General features: G+C 36.8%; 1 protein-coding gene across 9 annotated transcripts in view; it reads right to left on the bottom strand.

The window, feature by feature from the left end:
- The window catches only part of Ncoa6 (nuclear receptor coactivator 6), a 100,346-nt gene that overhangs the window by 42,128 nt on the left and 38,237 nt on the right, over nt 1-19,981 (bottom strand). For 8 of the 9 annotated variants that reach the window (XM_047541466.1, XM_047541469.1, XM_047541472.1 and 5 more), the window contains 2 exons: nt 11,838-11,993; nt 4,765-4,887 (listed from right to left, as the gene is read on the bottom strand). In XM_047541466.1, the coding sequence (XP_047397422.1) occupies nt 4,765-4,887; nt 11,838-11,993 (279 nt within the window). Of the gene's footprint in view, nt 1-803; nt 4,667-4,764; nt 4,888-11,837; nt 11,994-19,981 lie in introns of those variants that run through there. The other variant, XM_047541474.1, reaches the window with a different exon arrangement.

The following is a 19,981-nucleotide window of genomic DNA, read 5'->3' as shown; positions in this document are numbered from 1 at the left end:
AAGATTAAGAACTCTTGAATTATTACTGTATGATGTCTACATATGTCCATCATATAAATTATATATCATATAAATTAAACTAATTTAATCATGTTATTCAAGCTTTCTTTATCCTCACTGAGCTTTTAAAAGCTCAATTCATCAATTACTAACAGAGGTTTGTTAAAATCTCCTCTAAGATTCCTCTGTTCATGTAATTCTTACACATTTTGAGGCTAAGTACAGAAAAATTTAGCTATCTTCTTGGTGAATTTTTCCTTCTACATCAAATAGTAGCCTTATTCATTTATATGCTTTTGATCTTAATGTCTATTTTATCTGATAAGAATATCATTATACCTTTTTTTCTTGGTTAATATTCACCTGGTTTAAAATTTTTTCTATTCTTCTAAACTTTTGAAACTTGAGTCCTTATATTTTATGTATTTCTGATAAGAGTATATTGCTCATCCTGAGATTACTATTCTAATTAACCATTTCCTTCTTATTAGTGTTCATAGTCCATTTACCTTTATTGCTAATTACTGGTATATTCTGATTTATTTTGTCATTCTATGATTTCTATTTACCTTCCTTTTTCTATGTTGTTTTCCTATTTCTCCTGAATTTTACTGGATTTTTTCTATCATGTCCTTCCTCTCCTCCACTACTAGTTTAGAAGTTGTACATTCTATTATTTTACTGATCTCTAAAATGTCAATAGACACACCTCTAAGTCTAATGTCAATATGTGGTATTCATTATTATTAAATGTCAATACTTTATTTAGATTTACCCCATGTTTACCAATTTATTTAGCTCACCATTCCTTCTTAGATCTTATTTCTTCCATCTTAGGTTCAATTTTCTTCTTCCTGAGGTACATCCTTGAGCAGTTCAATTAGCAAGGGTCTGTTAATGGTAAATTATCTTAGTCTCTTTGAAAAGGTCTTTATTCCTACTATTCTTGAAAGTATAGCTTGGTTTAAACCTATAGACTGTCAATTATTTCCTCAGTACTCCGAAAATACTATTCTAATGATTCCTGGCTTCTAACACTCCTGTTGATAAAATCAGCTGTCAATCTGAGAAGTTTTTCCTTTGTAAATAATTTGTCTTTTTGGAGGGAGGGTGTTTTTAACATTCTTTTCATTTTTCCTATTCTGTAGTTTTACAATATGTTTAGATGTGGATTCATTTTTATTTGTAGAGGTTACAATAAATGGGTTTCTTACACTAAATACTTAGGTCTTTTAGGAACTCTGGAAAATTTCAGGTATTCTCTCTTTAACTCTTGCCCCTCCTAAATCTCTTTATCTTCTTTTAGAGCTCTTTTTAAATATATGTTAAACCTTCTCATTTTACCCTTTATGTCTCTTGATGCCTTTCATGTTCCTATCACTTTATTTCTCTGTTGCATTCTGGGTGATTTCTTTAAGAAATTCAGCCTATTTTAATTTGCTGAATGATTTATTCATTTTGATGTTTTAAATTCCTACAAGCTCTCTCCACAAATCTCTTCATGCTCTGATCATATCTTGTTTACTCTTTATGATTTTTATAACTTAAAACAGCCTGATATTCCTATTACCTAAAATTCTGGAAGAAGGAAGTTCAAACTTAAGTTTTACAAATTTGTGAGTGAAAGCTCATTTACAGTAGGCTTTAACTAAGAGAAGTACACAAGGGCTTGGGTTAAGAATGTGCCCCTTCATTGCTTCAGCAGTTATCATCAGTCTAGAACCACTAAATGTTAGTGACTTTGCTTGGCTGTTTCTGGGTCATTTCATATTAAACAAATTAAACACCCACCATGTAAGAAGGTAGAGAATATAACAACCACCATACTCACCCCCACTGCCAAGACAGACAAGTTTCTCATTTGTCTTTCCGTATCACAGGGTGACATTTTTCTAAGCTATCTTTCACTGAAAACTCTGGCATCACAAGGGATAATGAACTTCATTCTTCATGTGGATCCAAGGCAAGGTTTCATCTTTTATCCTTCCTGGCCGTTAAAACTAAAATCTTTTGGTCCCCATAAAATCTCATTTATTTAATGCCGTTTAAATTTTCATATTTGACTTTTTGTTGTTGTTCTTCTTCTGGGGAGTTCCCCTGCTTTCTTAAAGGCTCAGTTATGCATTAAAAGTTGTGTTTCATCCAGCATCTTTCAGTGTTTTGTAGTGGAGAGGGAGCTGGGTAAACATCTATCTGCTAAAACTGGATTTGTTTCTGAGGAATCCCACCCTATTTTTCAAAGATGATATTTAGTAAGCAAGTTTTCAGAAAGTGAGAAAAAAGTTTTCTTAGTTCACAATGATCTTCCTATCCCCAGAAACTTTCAAGTACCTGTTGACTACATGCTCAATAATAACACTTAACATGTATTTCTAGAATTTAATGGAAATCTGCACTAGATTTGTGGTTCTCACCTACAGGCAATTTTGTTCCCCAGGGAACCCTGAGCAATGTCTAGAGATATTTTTTGTTGGCACAACTGCAGGAAGGGATAGTGATGCTATTGGCATCTGGTGGGTAAAGGTCAAGGATGTTACTAAACATCCCACAATGCATGGAACAACTGCCCACAGCAAAGATTTATTGGCCCCAAACAATGTATGAAATGATTACTATAGTATCCTTACAAATCTTAAAATACTATAAGACCATGAAAAAAATAGGTCAAGAATTTAGTTTTATTATTGCAAATTGCTTTGGCTTATTGGTTAACTCTACTTCCAATATGAAGAAGGTAGTACCAAGAATAATTGATGATATTGTAATATTCCAGATATACAATTCCAAAGTAATTTATTATTATTTTAGAAAGAATTTAAGATCTCTTCCCTTAGAAAATTTTGGTTAGTTTAACCTAATATTAAATTTTGTTTGCTCCACTAAGTCTCACTAAACAAATTAGAAAGGGAATCCTAAACTATGCTTGGCATTAAAGAAAGACAAGTGGAGGTTAAATGTAATGCAGAACATTAACAACTGATTATTCCCAGAACTTTATACTATATTTTATCACAGTGTCCTTCATTTCAATCTAAAGTTTCTAAGTTTTCTATGTTGATAATGAACTATAACACTGTATTTCATACTTATTTCTAAAGATGTTTAATAAATATGCTTACTACTTGCCACATACTAGCTGAAGAGAGTGTGCAATTAGGGTGGTGATGTCAGCTTATTGGAGTCTTAACATTTTAAGCCTGAAGGGGATCTCCAGTATTGTTTCCTGGACATAATCAGATGTTTACAAGCAACTAACGCCAGAAAATATTAATTCCTTTGACCAGGAGTTGAGACTAGAACGCAGATTTCCTGACTCTCATGCCAGGTCTATTTATTCTTTCACTAACTACAGATAACTTAGCTAGACTCTTCCAATTCTGCTTCTGGCCCTGGTTCCTCTAGTAGTGGCAACAGTGTCACCTACAATTTCTCATCAAGTTGTTTAACACCCAGTGCTTGGTCTTCTGTGAGGAACTTCATCAATATATAAAGCACCAGGCTGAGTATTCCACCTACTAGATGGTATCCACATCAGTCTCACAGCAGAGGTCCTGACATATACAAAAAAAGAGGAACTCAGGGTATGGGAGATCTCATCTACTTTCAAGGATGAGCTCAAAGGACAGCAAACATCATCTTATTTTGAAGATGAGGAAACCATTAATCAAAGAAATGCAGTTAAGTAGTTTAAGGTAACCAGTAAATGCAGCGTCAGGATAAAAACCTAGTTGCAAATCCTCCACTACAGTTCGGAACAGCAACTTATAAATTGAACTCTTTTATCCTGCTGCATTTCTTCAAGGATTACTATGGTAGGTAGGGAATAAATTGGTTCGGTACAATTTCAGATTCTCATTCGGCTTCAACCTCAGTAGCTGAATAAAGGATCCTTCAGGTGGAAAGAGCACTGCAGTGGGAGTCAGGCCATCTGTAATACTAGCCCCTTGCTACTTGACCTTGGGAAAATCACTTCCTTTCTTATGAGTTCCACAGCTTCCTCAGCTTCAAATGAGAAAGCCAACTCAATTTTTTTTTTTCCTTTTTTTGGTGCTAGGGATTTAACCCAGGACACTTTGCCACCGAGCTACCTCCTCAGCCCTTTGCATTTTTTAGTTTGAGAGAGGTTTAGTTGTTTACTCTGGCCTCAAACTCGTGATTCTCCTGTCTCAGCCTCCTAAGTCACTGAGTAATAGGCATGTGCCACCACACCAGGCAAGAGCCAAGTCAATTGTAATATTCTGTGATTTACAGAATATTGGGTTCAATCTCTGAAGAAGAAATTCCAGGTTTACTAGAAAAGGAAGCAAACAATTTATAACTTTCAAATTCTAAATACATAAAAATACATAATCTTCTATATAAGCATGCAAGAACTCTACATCCAGATTCTCAGCCTCAGAGGCAGGGGAAATTGGAAAACTACATTCTCCACTATACTATAAACATTCTATTGGAAAATGTTTTATTCATTTCTATTTCCAACACCTAGCATAGGTCCTGTCATACAACAGGAACTCAATAAATATTTGCTATATAACTCAGTATCAGCTTTTAAGCAAAAAGATTGCAAAGACCACATTTTTATGCTCTGTGACCTTAGCCTACTAGGAATGATTCATGTCTCCCTTTCCTGATGTAATGAACAGAGAAGTGGGTGAGTCATGAGCCCCTGCCTATCCTGTAGGACTCAAATGATCTTACCTTAGCAAGAAAGCCAAAAATGGCAAATAGTAAAATGTGATACAATTGAATGGGAAATCTCACCTGGACCACCTGCCAAGGGAAATCCTGGTTCCATCCTAACGGAATTTCCAGCTCCCATGGGTCCATTCATTCTTACATCTTGGCTTCGGTTTTGAGCCAAAGCCAGGTTGATAGCACCTTCCCCTGAAAATGACAGCCAAGTTATAAAAAGGAAATCATAAGAATAAGAAGCAAGTATTATTTAAAGACAGGTACGTAAGAACTTTTAGTTTTATGTTTTTGAAGAATTACAGTAAGTTCACCACCACAAAAAGGGTGTGTCAATACTACATGGGTCTGTCTTCAACCTATCTGAGCAGGTTTACTTACAAGCACAAGGAGATCGTAACCAATTCTCACTTTCAATAGGACAAATGGGCAATCATTAAAGATGCACAGTGTCAATAGAGAGCTTGGAACTCTTAATATTTATTTTTAGTCAGATCACTGTGTGTGCATCTGTGTGTGTATAAGGAAGAAGAAAATACTCTCATAAACTCTCAAAATCCTAAAATTCCTTTTGGGAATTTAAAATCAGAAGGTAGAAATATGAGTAAGTTTAAAAATTTTTTTTTTAGTTCTAGGTGGATACAATACCTTTATTTTATTTATTTATATGTGGTGCTAAGGATTGAATCCAGTGCTTCACACATACTAGGCGAGTGCTCTACCACTGAATCACAAACCCAGCCCATGAGTAAGTTTAGTGGTCAAAGAAAATATGATGATGTAGGGACACTGTAATACTTTTGAGCAAAATACCAATTTCAATAACTGCAATATAAAAAGATTTGCAGCACAGAAATTCATGCAATGAAGAGTAGATAGATTGGTATTAATCTACTCCATGATATCTAATGATAAAACCAACATTTCATTTTGCGGGGGTCGGGGGACAGTGCTGGTGATTGAATCCAGGGCCTTGTGTATGCTAAGCATGTGTTCTACCAATGAGTTGCATCCCTAGCCCCTGTATAGATAATATCACTAGAAGTGTTCCAATTAAGTAGACCCTAAACTTAGACACAACTTAACTCCTATTTGGTCCAATAATCATTGGTCTCTGAAACAAGTTTCAGAAAGTTTCTTGCACTTAATTCACAATTTTGACTATGATTACTATGGAAGACAACACCACCTTATGGACAGTTGAAATACAGCTAGCCAGTGGCTGAGGAATTAATTGAAAGTCTGCATTGCTCGGTTCTTCCATATCCTGGGGTCTTGGTTTATAGTCAGATGATAAAGCAGAAAGCTAATGAGGGCACAATAGTTTCCTCTGTCCTGTCACTGATGTAAGTCAGCTTTCCATGTGCACTTTAATCAGCAAGATTGGCTGGTCATAGGAAACAACATCCTACCACTGGGGACTACAAGATGCTCTGACTTGCCTATACTGTCTAAAGTAAAAGAGAAAGAGAATACAGATCTTAAGCATTTTCACCAAGGGGAAGGGACTATTAATATACCAACGTGCTAAGACAGTCTAAGCAGAGAGTTCCTGAAATGACAGCAGATCATGTCACTTCTCTACTTAAAACTGCTCCACTATTTCCCACTGTTGTAGAAATAAAAATCAAACATCAAAGTATACAAAGCTTCAACTTATCTAGCCTAGTGCTATTCAAAAGAAATATTAGCCATACATGTAATTTAAAATTTTCTAGAAGCCACAGTAAAAACAAACAGATAAAAATAACTATAGTATTTTATTTACTCTAGGACATCCAATAGATGACTATCTCATCATATAATTAGTATAAAATTACTGAGATATTTTACATTGGGGGGGCATTAAGTCTTCAAAAGAAATATGTATTTTGAACTTACAGTCCATATCAGTTTGGACTAGTCACACTTTTAGTGTTCAACAGCCACATGTGGCTTGTGGCAACTATGTTGGACAGCCCAAATTCAGTCCTTCTCTACCTCTCTAACCCTCACTTTACACCATTTTCTCCTTCAATAATGATTTTTATCCCTGGTCATTTTTCAGCTGCTTAAAGGCACACAAAATTGCTTCTCTCCTAAAGGTGCTTGTACACACGTTGTTTCCCCTGCCCTGCCCAGAACAGTTCTCTGAACTCTCCATAAAGCCAGTTTCTCAATTTTCACGTCATCTTAAGTGTCACAGGTCCAAAAAAGGTCTCCTCCAATCATCTTACTCAATGTTAGATCATCCTTATCAGAACATTTTGTTATTTCTTTAAATTTTCCATGAAATCACTAATTTATTTATTTCCTTTCTGGTCAGTGTCCCCCACCACTATACAAGGGTAATCATGTCTGCTACAGTTCTTTAAATCTGTTGTTTCAGTATAATTCCATCATCCACTTTCATTTTCAAAAGTGTCCTAATTTAGCCAGGTGTGGTAGTACACACCTATAATTCCAGCAACTTGGGAGGCTGAGGCAGGAGGATTGCAAGTTTGAGATCAGCCTTAGCAACTTAGCAAGAAACTAAAAAATAAAAAATAAAAAGGGCTTGGGCATATAGCTCAGTGGTATAGCACACCTGGGTTAAATCTTGTACTAAAAATCAAAATCAAAAACAAAACAAAAAAATGTCCTAATTTAGATAAATTATATACTCACTTTATATCCTTTATACATAGAACCAGGTACCTGCTAGGTGCTTGTTAGCTATGTTGAGCAGCCAACTTATCACAAGCTTGCAAAGATAGAAACTTTTCCATGTGAAAAATGCACTTCTGGAAAACGTCACATTTTATAAAATTTCATGTTGACAAATAACAGGTTTTATGTGAAAAACAGAGTTGGGGCAAACTCAAAACCTATAATGCTTTGTAACCATAGCACTTTTATTAAACAATAATTGGTGAGGGCAAAATACTCAAAAACAATGGAATGGAAATGCCTGATTAGAGGTGCTGAGATAACACAGATGCAGTGATTCTCTAAGCCACTGGGACCACTGTTAAGGTTGGCATAAAAGGAAGTATAACCTGTCATAAGTAGAAAACCATACAAGGCTAGAGATGTATTTCTGGAGAAGAGACCTGAATACAAATTTTTATTCTTAATTTTCTTAAAAGAGAATTGAAAAAATTCTCACCTCTGAAGCAAATGAGTTAAAGGCTTTTTTGACAATGATAATTCTATTTGCACTATTCCAGCTCCCTTCATATAGGAAAAATCACATATGAATAAACAATTTCTACATTATACTGCTATCATTCCCCCATTTGTTAACTACACATATAGTAACTAATGTAAAACAAGCACATGTAGAAACAACTACTGGCTCCCAAACTTGCCAATTATATCCAATGGGCCAAATCCAGCTTACTTCCTGTTTGTTTAAATGAAGTGTTACTGAAACACAATCATGTTCATTCATTTACACATTACCTATGTCTTGTGACAGAAAGCTTATGGCCAGGAAAGTAAAAAATATCTACTCCTGGATCTTTTCAGAAAAAGTTTGCAGACTTAATTTAGATCATCACACAAGTTTAGACATCTTACTTTATTTATTTATTTATTTATTTATTTTTTGACATCTTACTTTAGATCATTTTGTGAAGAGTCACAAAATGTTCTCAGAAAAAATGTCTCCCCAACTCCCTGGCAAAAACTCAAAAATGGAAGGGAAGAGGGAATGTTATTCAACGGAGAATAGAATGTCAGAGAAACAACCTATCTCTCAGTCCTTGCAGCAGACACCATGAAAATAGGAGCACTTCCTCTTAAAACTTACAAAGTCATCACTCCATTACCAGGTTCATAAAAGCAACAGCTTCTGTCACAACTTTCATACCTGTCTCAATTTCCAGGACTGTAGAAGAGAGAAAAAAAGACCACATGGGCAGCCTAAAAGTTAGGAACTCTAGCTGCACATGGTGGCGCACACTTGTGATCCCAAAATTTTTTTAAAAAGAGGGCGGTGGGGCTGGGGTTTAGCTCAGTGGTATAGCACCCCTGGGTTCAATCCCCAGTACCAAAAAGAAAAAAACAAAAAACAAAAAAACTCTGTATTATGATAATTGTTATTATTTGTAACTTTTATAGTTTCTTAAAATATACATTATCTATTTTGATTCCTTTATAACTGCTTATGTTTTAATTTATGGCCAAAATATTAAAGAGGAACCAGCATTTTACCTTTTTAAGAAGTAGATCAGATTAAGAAACTGGTGTTCCAAGGTACACAGGTAATAGACTATAAAATGTTTAGGGTTTGGGGGTTTTGTTTGTTTACTTGTATTTATCAGTACTAGGCATTGAACCCAGGGGTACTTTACCACTGAACTACATCCCAGTCCTTTTTAGTTTTTATTTTGAGGCAGGTTCTCACTAAGGGGCTGAGGCTGGCCTTAAACTTGTGATCCTCCTGTCTCAGTCTCTAGAGTTGCTAGGATTACAGGTGTGTGCCACCATAAAGAGTTTTCAAAAACACTTACATGTTCTTTAAAGTATAAATAGCCTAAATACTGTCATTTTATCCAATCGTTTAATTTCCACTCTATTCAACAATTTATTGTAAATTGATTTTTACTTTTCTGGATCCTTTCAGACAATCCAAAATTATTTTTCATAATAAAATGGTTATTGTTTAATCCACTCATTTACCACTCATTTATTCCCTCATTTACCAAGTGATGAAATTGATCTCACCTCTCAATTTACAAATAACACTCTCTAAATAATCTTTGTTAATATTATCCCTCTTGGAGCACAGCAACCTACAAACCTAGACTGCACAAAATATGTCTCTCCTACTGATGATGTTTTTAGCTGCTGAGATTTCATTGAGCATTTAAGGTTCTAAGTGAGCCACAGGGTCAGTAGTGCTTGGCCCACAAGAGGAAGAAAATGCTGGAATCACTGGTTGCCATCTTTTTTGTATCAACAAAGGAGGGGAAGAAAGTGTTCTAGTTTATTTGGCTCCCAAAAGAAAAGAAACCGCTGTGTGCGCTCAACATACCTGGATTTACATTTATCGCAGGTTTGTCTCCCTTACTAAGATCATAAACTCCTTTGAGTTCTTACAAAACAGCAAGGGCTATATTTTATATTCTATGTGTATATATTATATTCTATGTGTTGAAGCAAAGTGGTGCTATTATTTGTTTCCCTTGCTTTCATTTAACACATTTACTAAAGAGACTAAAATGTACCAGGGAATTCGGAGTGAGCAAAACCAGACATGGTCCCTGTCTTCCTAGAGCTTATAGTCTGTGGGGGAATAAAACAATAATCAAATAATTGCTCTAATGAAAATGTGAGATAAGCTGGGCATGGTGGCACACACCTAGGATTGCAATCCATTAGGATTGCAAGTTCAAATCCTAATGGCTCAAGAGGCTGAGGCAGAAGTATTTCCAGTTCAAAACCAGCCTCAGCAACTTAGTGAGGCCCTAAGCAACTCAGGGAGACCCTGTCTCTAAATAAAATATAAAATGGGCTGGGGACGTGGCTCAATGGTTAAGGACCCCTGAATTCAATCCCTGGTACCAAAAAACATTTTTTTTTTTAATAAAAAGAAGAAAGAAAGTATGAGATAAATGATCTGTGAGAAAGAAATTTTTGTAAGAATGTATAACAAAGGACTCCAGCTTAGTGAGGGAGTTCAGAAAATATACCCTTAATATTTAAGCTGGGATCTGGGGAGATAGCTCAGTGGTAAAGCACTTGTCTAGCATGCATGAGACCCTAGGTTCAATACCCAGCACCACATAAAAAATAAAGAACAGAGGTGAGAGGTGTGACTCAGTGGTAAAGCACTTGCCTAGCATGTGTGAGGCACTAAGTTCCATCCTCAGCACCATGTAAAGTAAATAAAAATAAAAAAAAGGTATTAAAAAAAGAAAAGATTTAAGCTGCTACCAGAACACTAAGTAGATATTAACTAGGTCAATGGCAGAGGATTGCACTCTGTATACACAAGACATTAATGCAAAGGATTTGTTACAGAAGGAAGAAGTGTGTGTTCAAGGAACCAAAAGAAAGTTGGAGAGGCTGGAAAACATAGTAAGGAAGAATTAACCAAGATAAAGCTGGATGAGGAAGATAAGAGGCCAAAGCATACAAGGTTTGAGGGTCATGATAAAGAGTTTGGTCTTTATTCTTTGAACAATAGCAAGTAATAGCAGGGTTTTAAGCAGGGTGAATAAGCATGTGTTTTTGTTGAGCATATTTTTATTTTGAAAAGGGTCATTCCAGTAAAAATATTTTGAAAAATGGACACTGCTACAAAAGGAGTGTTTAGGACCTCCTCATCTATTAGGTGAATAAAGAAAAAATTAGTTTTGGCAGAAGGAAGCAAATAAAATTACATACTCTTTAAAAAACAAATCATGCTGAGCACAATAGCACATGCCTATAATACCAGGGGTTCAGGAGGCTGAGACAGGAGGTTGATGAGTTCAAAGTCAGCCTCAGCAAAAGCAAGGTACTAAGCAACTCAGTGAGACCCGGTCTCTAAATAAAATACAAATAGGGCTGGGGATGTGGCTCAGTGGTTGACTGTCTCTGAGTTCAAACCCTGATACTAAAAAAAAAAAAAGAAAAAGAAAAAAAAGAAAAGAAAGAGAAAAAAGAAAAATCAGTTCCTAGTCAGGGTACCAGTAAAACCAAAGGCTGCATGCCAGACACAATGGTGCATGCCTGTAATCCCAGTGACTAGGAAGACTAAAGCAGGAGGATTACAAGTTCAAAGCCAGCCTCACCAATTAAGCAAGATACTAAGCAACTTAGTGAGACCCTATCTCAGAATACAAAATTTAAAAAAGGGTTGGGGATGTAACTCAATGGTAAAGTATGCCTGGGTTCAATCCTCAGTATCAAAAACAAACAAAGACCCCCAAAACAAAAACAAAAACCCAAAGTCTGAGACTGATGGCCAGAATTAGACAAAAAAATGGAAGTCGGAGGCCACAGATGCTGAAGAACATTGGGTCCAAGAAATAACCTCAATCCCTCTTTATCCTAAGGTGCTGCAATGTGAAATACGATGGGTTACATGAGCTACTTGGCATTCTGAAACATAAGAGCAGGGGAAGACAAAGCAGCACTAGAAATCATGCTATATTTTTCTGTTACTATATTTTGCACATGGCAAAATAAGAGACCTTCAATCTGAACGGAGAGAATCCCCAGATCCCGAAGTTGCTGGTTGTTGCTCTGTGCCAGGATCCGCAGTCGCTCCGCTGCTTCCCGGGGGATGTTGAATGTCACACGCACGCTGTTCCAGGGCTCCACCTTCTGTACCTTTAGCTTGCTGGATTCTTGATCATAAAGGAAAGAAAATAATATTAGTGATTTTGTAGGCAATAGAAGATGTGGAACTAAAAAGCAAGCAAACAAGCAAAAAAAGAAAAGAAAAGGCAGGGTACCAGCATGGAATAGCTGAGATAGTATAGGCTTTGGCATTAGGTAGACTTCAAATCTAATTCCAACTTTGCCACTTGGCACCTGGGTGAGAGTAGAGCTATTTAACCTTTTTGAAATGTGACTTTCTCTTTTCTAAATCTAGGAAAAAACTATTTCATAAGATTGTATCATGTGAGATAATAAATGCCAAAAACCTGTACAGTACCTGATACACTATAAGCATTGAAAAATAGGAATAAGATGGAGTAAGGAACATAGGAGAGGAAAGAGAGATAAGTTTAAAATAATCGAGTAATGTCTACTTCTGGACTCACCTTAATATGTATGAATTTAAAAGCTGAGAACATGTAAGCCTCAAATTTCAAGTGAAATTTTCTGAACATACTGTGTGCACATACACTAACTATAGATTATGGAATCTGCAGTTATAATCCACTAAATTTAAACAAAGAAATGACACTAAAAGGAAGAAGAGTAGATTTAACATTTTGCAAAATGTTAAGCAATTTTATCTTTCCAAATTAAATACTGAAATTTTAATACTAAAACTTAAGTATTCATTGAGCATCTATGTGTAAGGTATTAATAGATGTTAGACAAAGAATTCTTCCAATGTCCTATAAATTTAAGGAGGGTTTAATTAAGTCTTGATTCTTTATGTCTTTTAATTTTTTTTTTTTTTTTTTTTTTACTTTAAACAAGAGTAGAGTTTCCACTGAAGCACACAAAACTGAGGGGGAAAAAAGCAATATAAATTTGACAACTAAACTTCAATTAAGATAGAAAAGCATCACATTTTAGCATAATAGTAATTCTGAAAAGTCAATTCAAACCTCAGGACATATTCTCAAAAAGAATATACAAAAAAGCTGACTACTGGGAAAACTAGGTTATCTACATGCAAAACAGTGAAGTTGGACATACACTGTATGTTAAAATTAACTCAAAATGGAACAAAGACCAAAATTTAAGACCTAAAACCCTCAGAAGAAAATACATGGCAAAAGCTTCACAACACTAGATTGTAGTGTTTTTTTTGGATATGACACCAAAGGCACAAGCAAAAAGAAAAAGTAGAAAAGTTGAAAAGTAGAAAAGTAGAAAAAGTAGAAAAATTCACAAAAATTCTATGTATCAAATGATATTACTGATTAAAAAGGCAACCACAGATGGGAGGAATTATAAATCATATAATAAAAGATTGAGTCAGAATACATAGAAAAAGCTTAAAATGCTTAAAATGCCCTGATTATGAAAGGGCAAAGAAAAAAAAGGGGATAAAAGACTTGAACAGACATTTCTACAGAGAAGATATACAAGTGGCAAATAAGCACATATACAGATATTTGGTATTGCTAACCATTATAGAAATGCAAATAAAAATCACAGTGAGATATATCACACATTAGGATGGCTACTATAGAAACAAAACAACAACCACATACACACACACACACACACACACACACAAATGTTGGTGAGAATGTGTAGAAACTGGAACACTTTTGTGTTGTTTTGGGGAATGTAAGGTGGTAGAAGGTGCTATAAAGAACTGTATGGTGGTTCCTCAAAAAAATAAAAAATAGAATTATCACATGACATAGCAATTTTTTTTCTAAGTATACTGCCCAAAGAACTGAATGAAAGCAGGGTCTTGAAAAGACATCTTACACCCATGTTCACTGCATTATTCACAATAACTAAAACATAAAAGTAACCCTAGGATCCAAATGAATGAATAAGCAAAATATTATGTATATACATACACACACAGGAATATTCAGCATGGATGAACTTTGAAAACACTATACTAAGTGAAACCAGTCATAAAAAGAAAAATACGGTATGATTTCATTTATATGAGAAAGGCAGACTGGTCAATATCACAGAAAGTAGAAGGGTAGTTGCCAGGGGTTGAGGTAAAGGGGGAATGGGGAGTTATTATTTTATGGCTACAGATTTTCAGTTGACAAGATGAAAAGAATTATGGAAATGGTTGGTGATGATTATTGTACAATAGTATGAATGGTATTTAATCACCACTAAATCAAGGTTAAGATGGTAAATTGTTATATCTATTTTACAATAAAAAGATTTTTAAAAAGTTAACCGAGAGTTTCAAGATGGCGGCCTAGAGGGCGGCTGCATTTCACGTTGCTCCAGGACGCAGGATTCAAAAGAGGAGATAGTGAGAGACTTGGGACCAACTCAAAGCCGCCGGGTGAGTCTCTCCCGTTGGGGAGGTGTCCCGGATGGGGCGGTAGCCCCGGAACGCAGGGAATTTGTGAGGTGGAGTTGCTCGGCGAGACGCCCCTCCCCACCACTGGAGCAGTAAACTCGGACAACTGGGATCATCGTAGAGGAGGCGGCTCAGCACAGTGCTTGGACTCGGAGCAACCACTGGGGCTCCGGGCGGCTGCCTGAGGAGGAGCTGCATGGCGAGCTGTTTAGACTCAGAGTAATCGCTTCTGAACACAAGGGGGTTGCCCGGAGGAAGAGGAGAAGCGCGGCGGGTCGCTTGGTCTAGGAGTGACTGCATCAGAGCCACAGGCGGTTGCCAGAGGAGGAGGCGAGTGGTGAGTTGATTGCACTCAAAGTGACCACACTGGTGGCCTGCCTGGAGGAGGAGCATAGTGGGTCACTTGGTCTCGGAGCCACCGCCCCTGAACACGGGGGGGGGCTACCCCGAGGGGGAGGAGGAGGAACAGGGCGGGTCACTTGGGCTTGGAGTGACTGCCTAGGGCTACTGGAGGTTGGCCGGAGGGGGAGACGCGAAGTGAGTTGCTTGGACTCCTAGTGACTGCGTCGGAAACCGGGCTGCTGTCTGGTGGAGGAGGTGTGTGGCGGGTCTCTGGGTATCGGAGCTATTGTACAGGGCTCCAGGTGGCGGCTCAGAGGAGGGGCCGCATAGCCAGGCGATTAGGTGCAGAGTAGGGTCCCAGGAGCTAGGTGGCTTCTTGCTGGAAGAGCCGCACAGAGACACACCTAGGGGCGGAGTGAAGTTTCCAGGACTGCGGGCAGATTATCTGGGAGAGGCAGCCTAAGGAGACTCGCCTGGGTGAGGCTCCCAGGCCCAGGAGGTAGGTCCGGGCCCCTGGGAACGTTGCAGAGGAAGACAGCCCAGCCCAGGCGGTAGTTGTAGATTGAGGGGAACCTCTAGGAGGGGAACTGACCAGCGAGACGTTCCCACTGAGTGAGTCTTCCCTACTGGGAGAGGTTTTCCCACAGGGACGGTTAAACCAGAGACACAGGCACAAATAGGCCTTGCCTCAGCCCGCAGCCTAGTTCCCCATTGGATGACCATTGGTCAACAAGTGGAGACACCTCTGACCACTAGCAGGGAATATACGCCACCTGAGGGTCACCACACTAGAGAGGCAGCTTCTTCGTGGAGCTCCGCATTATCAACTTCCTCCAAGACTTCAGGCTACTGAAGGATAAGAGGGGATATGCTAGCAATCTTCAGGGACATTATAAGTCAATAGAGGAAATCTGCAATATCTTAATGACCCACTGATTCCTGAACAATATGAGAAAACAAGGGAAGAAAATGCCCCAAACAAATCTAGATGTTACATCAATAGAATCCAATGACAGCATGGCAGAAGAAATGACAGAAAGGGAGTTCAGAATGTACATAATTAAAATGATTAGGGAAGCAAACCATGAGATGAAAGAGCAAATGCAGGCATTGAATGATGAGATGAAAGAGCAAATGCAGGCATTGAATGATCGCACCAATCGACAGTTAACAGAGCAAATTCAGGAAGCAAAAGATCATTTCAATAAAGAGTTAGAGATATTGAAAAAAAACCAAACAGAAATCCTTGAAATGAAGGAAACAATAAACCAAATTAAGAACTCCATAGAAAGCATAACCAATAGGATAGAACACCTGGAAGACAGAACCTCAGATATTGAAGACAAAATATTTAACCTCAAAAACAAAGTTGAACAAACAGAGAAGATGGTAAGAAATCATGAACAGAATCTGCAAGAACTATGGGATATCATGAAAAGGCCAAATTTGAGAATTATTGGGATTGAGGAAGGCTTAGAGAAACAAACCAAAGGAATGAACAATCTATTCAATGAAATAATATCAGAAAATTTCCCAAATCTGAAGAATGAAATGGAAAATCAAGTTCAAGAGGCTTATAGGACTCCAAATACACAAAATTACAACAGACCCACACCAAGGCACATTATAATGAAAATACCTAACATATAAAATAAAGACAGAATTTTAAAGGCTGTGAGAGAAAAGAACCAAATTACATTCAGGGGGAAACCAATACGGATATCAGCAGATTTTTCAATCCAGACCCTAAAAGCTAGAAGGGTCTGGAACAACATTTTTCAAGCTCTGAAAGAAAATGGATGCCAACCAAGAATCTTATACCCAGCAAAGCTTACCTTCAAATTTGACGATGAAATAAAATCTTTCCATGATAAACAAAAGCTAAAAGAATTTACAAAAAGAAAGCCAGCATTACAGAACATTCTCGGCAAAATATTTCACGAGGAAGAAATAAAAAACAAAGAAGCAAATCAGCAAAGGGAGGAATTATCCTAAAGGAACTGTCAAATAAAGGAGGAACCAAGATGTGTCAAAAAAGAAATAAATAAATAAATAAAATTTTAAATATGAACCAAATGACCGGGAATACAAATCATATCTCAATAATAATCCTGAATGTTAATGGCCTGAATTCATCAATCAAAAGACATAGACTGGCAGATTGGATTACAAAGAAAGATCCAACAATATGTTGCCTGCAAGAGACTCACCTCATAGAAAGAGATACCCATAGACTAAAGGTGAAAGGATGGGGAAAAACATACCATGCACAAGGACTCAGCAAAAAAGCTGGAGTATCCATCCTCATTTCAGATAATGTGGACTTCAAGCCAATGTCAGTCAGAAGGGATAAGGAAGGACATTTCATACTGCTTAAGGGAAGCATAAATCAGCAAGATATAACAATCATAAACATCTATTCCCCAAACAGTGGCTCATCCATGTATGTCAAACAAATCCTTCTCAATTTTAGAAACCAAATAGACCATAACACAGTAATACTAGGTGATTTTAACACGCCTCTCTCACCACTGGACAGATCTTCCAAACAAAAATTGAACGAAGAAACCATAGATCTCAATAACACAATCAATAATTTAGACTTAACAGACATTTATAGTATATACCATCCAACCAAGAGCAAATACACTTTCTTCTCAGCAGAACATGGATCCTTCTCTAAAATAGACCATATATTATACCACAAAGCTAATGTTAACAAATACAAGAAGATAGAGACACTACCTTGTATTCTATCAGATCATAATGGATTGAAGTTAGAAATAAATGAAAGAGTAAAAAACAGAAACTACTCCAACACCTGGAGATTAAACAATATGCTATTATATGATGAATGGATAACAGAAGATATTAGGAAGGAAATTAAAAAATTCTTAGAGGTAAACGAGAACAAAGAAATATCATATCAAAATCTCTGGGACACTATGAAAGCAGTACTTAGAGGAAGATTTATTTCATGGAACGCATTTAATAAAGAAGTAAAATGCAAAAAATAAACGACCTAACACTACAGCTCAAAGCCCTAGAAAAAGAAGAACAGACCAACACCAAAATTAGTAGAAGACAGGAAATAGTCAAACTCAGAGCTGAAATCAACGAAATTGAAACAAAAGAAACAATACAAAAAATTGACAAAATAAATAGTTGGTTCTTCGAAAAAATAAACAAAATTGATAAACCTTTAGCCACACTAACAAAGAGAAGACGAGAGAAAACCTAAATCACTAAAATTCGGAATGAACAAGGAAATATCACAACAGACACGACTGAAATACAAAACATAATTAGAAGCTATTTTGAAAATCTATACTCCAACAAAATACAAAATTTCGAAGACATCAACAGGTTTCTAGAGACATATGAATTGCCTAAACTGAATGAGGAGGACATACACAATTTAAACAGACCAATTTCAAGTAATGAAATAGAAGAAGTCATCAAAAGCCTACCAAGAAAGAAAAGTCCAGGACCAGATGGGTTCTCAGCTGAGTTCTACAAAACTTTTAAAGAAGAGCTCATTCCAATACTTCTCAAAGTATTCCATAAAATAGAAGAGGAGGGAACCGTCCCAAACTCATTCTATGAAGCCAATATTACCCTGATACCTAAACCAGACAAAGACACATCGAGGAAAGAAAATTTCAGACCAATATCCTTAATGAACATCGACGCAAAAATTCTCAACAAAATTTTAGCAAACCGCATACAAAAACATATTAAAAGATAGTGCACCATGATCAAGTGGGTTTCATCCCAGGGATGCACGGTTGGTTCAACATCAGGAAATCAATAAATGTAATTCACCATATCAAGAGACAAAGTCCAGAATCACATGATTATTTCGATAGATGCAGAAAAAGCATTTGATAAAATACAGCATCCCTTCATGCTCAAAACACTAGAAAAAATAGGGATAGTGGGAACATTCCTTAACATTGTAAAGGCCATCTACGCTAAGCCCATGGCTAATATTATTCTAAATGGTGAAAAACTGAAAGCATTCCCTCTAAAAACTGGAACAAGGCAGGATGCCCTCTTTCACCACTTCTATTCAATATCGTCCTTGAAACTCTAGCCAGAGCAATTAGACAGACCAAAGAAATTAAAGGGATACGAATAGGAAAAGAAGAACTCAAACTATCCCTATTTGCTGATGATATGATTGTATACTTAGAGGAACAGGAAATTCCACCAGAAAACTGTTAGATCTCATAAGTGAATTCAGTAAAGTAGCGGGATATTAGATCAATGCACATAAATCTAAGGCATTTCTATACATAAGTAATGAATCTTCAGAAAGAGAAATTAGGAAAACTACCCCATTCATAATAGCATCAAAAAAAATAAAATACCTGGGAATCAATCTCACAAAAGAGGTGAAAGACCTCCACAATGAGAACTACAGAACACTAAAGAAAGAAATTAAAGAAAACCTCAGAAGATGGAAAGATCTCCCATGTTCTTGGATAGGCAGAATTAATATTGTCAAAATGGCCATACTACCAAAAGTGCTATACAGATTTAATGCAATTCCAATTAAAATCCCAATGATGTACCTTACAGAAATAGAGCAAGCAATTATGAAATTCATCTGGAAGAATAAAAAACCCAGAATAGCTAAAGCAATCCTTGGCAGAAAGAGTGAAGCAGGGGGTATCGCAATACCAGATCTTCAACTCTACTACAAAGCAATAGTAACAAAAACGGCATGGTATTGGTACCAAAATAGAAAGGTGGATCAATGGTACAGAATAGAGGACACGGACACAAACCCAAATAAATACAATTTTCTCATACTAGACAAAGGGTCCAAAAATATGCAATGGAGAAAAGATAGCCTCTTCAACAAATGGTGCTGGGAGAATTGGAAATCCATATGCAACAGAATGAAACTAAACCCATATCTCTCACCATGCACGAAACTAAACTCAAAATGGATTAAGGATCTCGGAATCAGACCAGAGACCTTGCATCTTATAGAAGAAAAAGTAGGTCCAGAGCTTCAACATGTCGGCTTAGGACCAGACTTCCTCAACAGGACTCCAATAGCACAAGAAATAAAAGCAAGAATTAATAACTGGGATAGATTCAAACTAAAAAGCTTTCTCTCACCAAAGGAAACTATCAGCAATGCGATACAGAGTGGGAGAAAATCTTTGCCAATCATACTTCAGATAGAGCGCTAATCTCCAGAATCTATAAAGAACTCAAAAAACTCTACACCAAGAATGCAAATAATCCAATCGACAAATGGGCTAAGGAAATGAATAGACACTTCAC

The sequence above is a fragment of the Sciurus carolinensis genome, chromosome 2 (genome assembly GCF_902686445.1).
Source record: "Sciurus carolinensis chromosome 2, mSciCar1.2, whole genome shotgun sequence".
In the NCBI taxonomy this organism is placed as follows: Eukaryota; Metazoa; Chordata; class Mammalia; order Rodentia; family Sciuridae; genus Sciurus; species Sciurus carolinensis.
This window is presented reverse-complemented; position numbering and strand designations above follow the sequence as displayed.